The sequence below is a fragment of the Borostomias antarcticus genome (genome assembly GCF_949987555.1).
Source record: "Borostomias antarcticus genome assembly, chromosome: 17".
NCBI lineage: Eukaryota > Metazoa > Chordata > Actinopteri > Stomiiformes > Stomiidae > Borostomias > Borostomias antarcticus.
The window spans coordinates 5,360,666-5,366,833 of NC_140250.1; the positions used below are offsets into that span (position 1 = coordinate 5,360,666).

General features: G+C 42.4%; 1 protein-coding gene across 1 annotated transcript; it reads right to left on the bottom strand.

Annotated features, from left to right (window-relative positions):
- Nucleotides 1–201: 201 nt before the first annotated feature.
- Nucleotides 202–2,947, bottom strand: LOC311320211 (uncharacterized protein). Its single transcript, XM_084451914.1, has 4 exons — nucleotides 2,846–2,947; nucleotides 1,360–1,592; nucleotides 1,088–1,247; nucleotides 202–511 (listed from the first exon to the last, which is right to left on the bottom strand). The coding sequence occupies exons 2-4, from the start codon at nucleotides 1,579–1,581 to the stop codon at nucleotides 393–395; spliced, it is 501 nt and encodes a 166-aa protein (XP_084308040.1). The 5' UTR covers nucleotides 1,582–1,592; nucleotides 2,846–2,947; the 3' UTR covers nucleotides 202–392.
- Between the last annotated feature and the right edge of the window lie 3,221 nt (nucleotides 2,948–6,168).

Consider the following 6,168-nt stretch of genomic DNA (forward strand, 5'->3'; position numbering starts at 1 on the left):
GTACATCCTGCTACTACATCTGAGACACTACAGGGAACCGACCAAGATATCTTATACAATGCTCTATGAACAAAAAAAGAGCCCATTACTCATTCAGTTATTTATTACAGTACTGTTTCAATTATATGAACATTGTAAATCGTTTGTACACTTAAGCACACAACATTCACACAAAACATTTCCTGAAACTCCAGGGGACACAAAAACCTGGCATCTGCAAACAGGGTTGTCATACTCAGAAAGGCCGTCGTGCAGAATAAGACGACATGAACAAAAAATAACAAACCCACTCGAAACAGTAGAAAGTGTGAAAGGACGGGAGAGAGCAGCTAAATCACAGATCAACAGGTATGAACTTAATCTGAATGAATTATACCTAGTCCTTTTAACTCTTAAGACTTCTCTTTCCGTCGTACCCCGCCATTCCTCTCTGGTGCGTAACGCAGCCACTTCTGCACTCCATCCCTGTAAGTCAATTCCGTCAGCCTGCGGTCAAATTGACGAGCAGCAACTGAAAAAAAAAAAAGAAGTTATAATTTAGTTATTTTTAATTATAATAATAGGGAGAAGAAAGCTGCAGTGGATGCGTTCCAGTGTGTACTGTAGTGTACTAGATTTTCAGGCGGCCTTAATTGAGCAATTCACCCATCAACCCACCCTCAAGCCTATCTTCATATAATTGATTCACACCAAGGCCTGATTCATACTCACGTAAGCAACGCAAGCTACGTTATGAGCGTAAGCTCCAATACGACTCTGAGCTTGTGTATTGTCAGATGTAATATATCACCAGTCCAGCAGGGGGGGCAAATAGGTCTATACGGCGAAAACCATGGTGAAAGTTTAGCATCCCTATCGGAAACACAAGGAATTGCATTTGTGCTTGCATCAAGTGACAAATTTCGGCATTACACACGCAAGGAAGTCTTGCGTAGCCTTGCGAAGCTTGCATTGCTTGCGCTTATGTAGAATATGCGTAGAGTATGAATATGTAGAGTATGAATGGGCCCTAATACTCAATTCTGTCTACTCTCTGTGTCTCAGAGGAGTAAAGTACTAATACTAGTATTTTGAGGTGCAGGCTCACCAAACATGCAGTCCTGCATCAGTGTGTCCTTGAAGGCCCTCTTCTCTCCCTTTCCCACCCAGTTAAAAATGCAGGCTAGAGTGTTTGTCATGGCAGCGGATAGCATTCGTCGGATCATGTTTTCAGAGTTGGTCCCTCCAACTAATGCCAGGCGCGTAATCTTAACAGATTAGAGAGAAAATGGTTAGTGTGCTACAGAATACTATGTAAATGCACAGAGTATCTACTCATTTATAAATAATTACAAATGTAATGAATTTTAAGTTGTTCACCATCTTTTGACGGACTGCTTCCTCCCTCAGAGCAGCTTCAGCCTCATCAAACTGCTCCTCGTTGGTGAGTGGCAGCACGATGGGGAAGTTGTCTTCTCTCGGTGACACTGGTCCAGCTCCATGAATATTCAGTTTAGCAATCTCAGTCTTTATAAACTGAATGTCACGTGAGATCTGCTTCACCTCCATACATAGCTCCGTAAGAATCTTTGTGTTTCTCATGGCAGCAATGTCTTGGGGGAAAAAAAGAATTGGTTTTACATTCAATTTCAAGGATAGATTCACCATTTACACCATTTGTGTAAGTTATATGTAAGCTCTTCAAAAAAGTTCGGAAACATTATTTCAGTCAATCATTTCTCCCCTTTAGTAATAGCAATTGGTGTTGTATTTTATACCGTTGGAAAGCATTTTTAGTCACCTTTACAACGAGGTACAACTTGTAAGGATTGTGCATTTGTGGAATGAGCAACACAGCTAAACGTGTGGGTAGCGCCCCCAAAGAATTTGCCAAAATCCCCTCCTCTCCCTCACTACTCCTCTCCCTCTCTCCTGTCCTCCCTCCTCTCCCTCTTATCCTCCATCCCTCTCCTCCCTCCCTGTCCCTCCTTCCCTCCCTCCTGTCTTCCTTCCCTCCCTCCTATTCTCCCCCCGTCCTCCTTCCCTCCTCTCCTCCCTACTGTCCTCCCTCCCTCCCCCTTGTCCATCCGTTCTTCCCTCCTATCCTCCCTCCTGTCCTCTCCTGTCCTCCCTCCCTCCTGTCCTCCCTCCCTCCTGTCCAATCCGTTCTTCCCTCCTGTCCTCTCCTCCTCTCCTCCTCCCTTCTGTCCTCCCTCCCTCCCCTCCCCATCCGTTCTTCCCTCCCGTCCTCTCCTCCCTCCTATCCCCCCTCCCTCCATTCCTATACCAACAGGGGATTTTGGCAAAATACCAACATGTTTAGCTGTGTTGCTCATTCCATGAATACAGGATCCTTAGAGTTTCAAAACACCATACAGCTTGGACAAAATAACAATATAATCACAAAAAAGTTACGTAGTGCAGGTTCAAAGGTGAGATAGGTAGTTTGCTTTTGGCTTATTTGGTAAAATTGGCATAATATCCTTTCAGCTATCAGTAACAGAAGTGCTCTGAGAATAAACTTGGATCTCCGTGTTTACCGCTGCCTCTGTATTTTGGATTCAAAGAATGCACCGCTCCCGAATGTATTGACCAATCAGGGCCTCTATCTCGCCACACCTACCAGTCATGTATGGAGGGAGGGACTACATCATGATTGACAGGAGGGAGGGGCGGGTTCTTTTGGAAAAGATGACCAATCGGAGGCCTTGTTGACGTCAAACTACTTACCCCACCTTTAAGTGCTTAAATTTTAAGCCTAAACTCCAAAAGAAACATGACAAAGATGGGAAAGTCACAAGGGATAGGTTTCTCAGTTCAGAGGGCATCAGTAAGGTTAAGAGCCTGCTCAGAAAAAGGTACTTGCCTTTCAACACTTGGCTTGATTCCCCTCCATATAACCTTCCCGGTGGTGTTTCTGGAGCTGAAGGGGGGTGGGGTGGGGGGCGAGGGGTCAGTTGAGTCAGGCCCGGTGAGCTGAAGCCGTGTGCATAGCTGGCACCGCTGTCTAAAAGATAAGACTCCATTATTAATTGTTTATAAGCAAGTCATGAGAACCAATGCTTCTCGAGCCTAGTGGCCCATAGAGCAGGAGCCTATATCATGTTTCCATAGCGTGAGGCAGCTTGATGGACAAGTACACCCCCTGGACATGAGGCTAGTATGTCGCAGGGACTTACCCCAATCCAACCCTTGATACTGAGTGCCAAGCAGGGAGATATCGGGTACCTTTTTTTTTTTTTTTTTTTACAGTCTTTGGTATGACTCGGTCAGGGATCAAACTCACAACCTCCCAATCTTAGGGCGGACACTAACCACAAGGCCACTGAGCAACATTTAAGATGAGAAATACATACCATTCCTTGCTTGCTCTGATGGCATAGCGTAGTAGGGGCTGGCGTTACATTTTGGCGTTCCTAGAGAAATAGACAGAAATAACAAAATAAGGCAAATGAACACTATCAAAGTTATCATCCATGAGCACCATATGGCAATGTACCTAGCTCCATAGGGTTACTTTCCAACTTTAGATAAAGGAGGCCTGTGGGATGAACACACTTGAATACTGAGTGAGTAATTAAAATAATAGTTTACCACCTAACATAAAAAGTCCACATAATAGCCTATTGGTCTACTTAATAACGAGGGTTGCAAGTTGCAACACACACCTGTCATTAGGAGGTGCTGGTCAACTACACACACTATAAAAGAATAAAAGAGTTGGCGGACAGACTGAAACGTTGGTCATATGGCAGCTACAGTACACGAGTGTACGCTGACTTAAACCATTGGTCTACTTACCATCATTACAGAGGTCCACTGACCCCAACTCGGCCAAGTAGCTTCCACATAAGCCTACAATGAGAGAATACAAAACATGAACTATGAATGCTGTAACTCGGACAATGGACATTTACATACTGTCAATCCGGAGGTAGTAGTGTGAAGTGGTCCCCTTACCATTATTAGCCTGGCCAAATGACTGAACGTCCTCCGAGTTGCTTCCTCCAGAGGCTAAAAGGGAACAAAAGACATGAATAATGGATGCTTTTGAACACATATCACATGACTGATGTTTTTGACGGAGGAACTAAATGCTTGTAAATTAAAGCTCACATGCAATTACATTTTGTTTCTGCCATTTAATTAGTTATGACATACCACTGCTTGCCTTTGGGGTTGGTGCTGAGGGGTACTGGCTGGATTCTTGCAGCACTGTAGTAACAAGTGGAATTATACATGACAATATGTAGGCTACAGTAGGTGTAGCAGTTAGTGCCATAACTGATAGGTGTCACCACTGTACCTGGAAAATGGACATCAGGTGGCTTGACAAATTTTCTCTTAACACTGCCTGTTTCTTGCTCCTCATCCATGTACACAGGATTTGGCCTGGAAAATAAAAAAATAAACATTCAACGTTCCCAGCAATTGAAATAAGGAGCCCATGTCAGGAGCTCATGGCCTGTTTCTGTAGAACGAGGCAGCTTGATGTTCAAGTACACAGACATGACACTAGTCTAACACAGGACTGACATCCAATCCAACCCTTGAGTCTGAGTGCCAAGCAGGGAAGTAGGGTTGGGCCGATGGACGATATCATCGTCCATCGCCAATGGTTGATAGAAAAATACGATGGTTGAGAACCATCGTCACATCGGCGCTTTTTAAACACGAGCTGTGAAAATGGAACAGTTGGGTATTATATATGTGTAGGCCTACGTTAATGGAACAGTTGGGTATTATATATGTGTAGGCCTACATTAATGAAGACCATTTAATACGTTTCCCACAGTTATTGTGTCCTTCGTGAAGAATTTGGACAGCAAACTGAGCGAGAGGCATATGGTGCGAGTCGACGCCTATACCGGAGTTATTTCTGCTTCTTTAAACATTGTAAATAATTAGATTAACTAATTTGAGTCGTAATCTACTAATTCTAGGCCTATGTGTCATAAAATGTAACATTAGAATGTATCTATAGCTTAACAAACATCTCAATTTGATGTAGTTCAACAGCCCGTGCGCTCATGGAACATTTTACGCACGGACACGGAGTGAACGTTTGTTTAGCTGTATAAATTCTAATCTGTTAAATTATGACACATAAACAATGTAGTGGAAGGGCATAGGCAAACATTTGCAACTTCTTCCCTCAGTCATTTATGATACAAGACTAGGCCTATAACTAGGCCTATGACTAGGCCTATAATAGTAGGGTCTTCGGACTCCACTTGATAAACGATTTCATCAAACTTAGCCTGCCATGATCAGCCACATGCAACATAAATATTACCTGTTACAACAATAATATAGCATTAGCCTATTTTTTTGCAATTTAATTCTTACCTTTTCGCCACATTGAGGCATACAACGCTTTTCATTAATAAGTCCAGTTCAAGGTTCTAAGCGAACCAACTATCAATAAATGACACACTAGGCCTACTGTAGAACAGAAAATATTTTGTTTCGTTGCTATTATAACACGTACATGCAGGCAAGCTAAATGCTCATTTCTGGGCAGAATAACAAACTAGAAAGAGCCAATCAGAACCTAGACTCGCCAACGGGACCTGAAATGTAGATACCAAAGTTAATATGCATGTAGAAATGTAGATACCCGGTTAAATAATAATTTCGTTTCGTACTTACTTGCCTACTTTAATCAAAAGACCACAATAAAATACAATGTAAATTCGGCTTTATTTAAATGTGTGGCTTCTGGGCCATTATGCATAAAATAAACAACTCACAAAATTTGATAGGGCCCGTGTTTATCAACCGCATATTTCGTTGAATAATAAAGAAATAATAATAAATAAGTAATAATAAAGAAATTGTAAATAATTGTTATTTACATATATTTTAAAAAAAATACCACAAATGGCATAAAAAAATGGCAAACAAAAACTCCACAATCTGACTCTATACTCTTACCCCAGGGTTTAGGCCTACTCTTTCTATTCTAGATTCCTGGCTAAGAAAACCAGCATGTTCACTTTATCAGGCTTTAGTAGGGAGTGGAGAGGAGTGACAACACTACCTGCGGTGCTGAACACGCGCTCTGATGGTGTGGTTGCGCATATGGAGAGGTATTTACGCGCAATATTAGCCATAAAAGTAAACCTCGTTTGGTTATCTTTCCATCATCTGAGTGGATCGTCATCTCCGTCAATTGTCTCTTCCAGC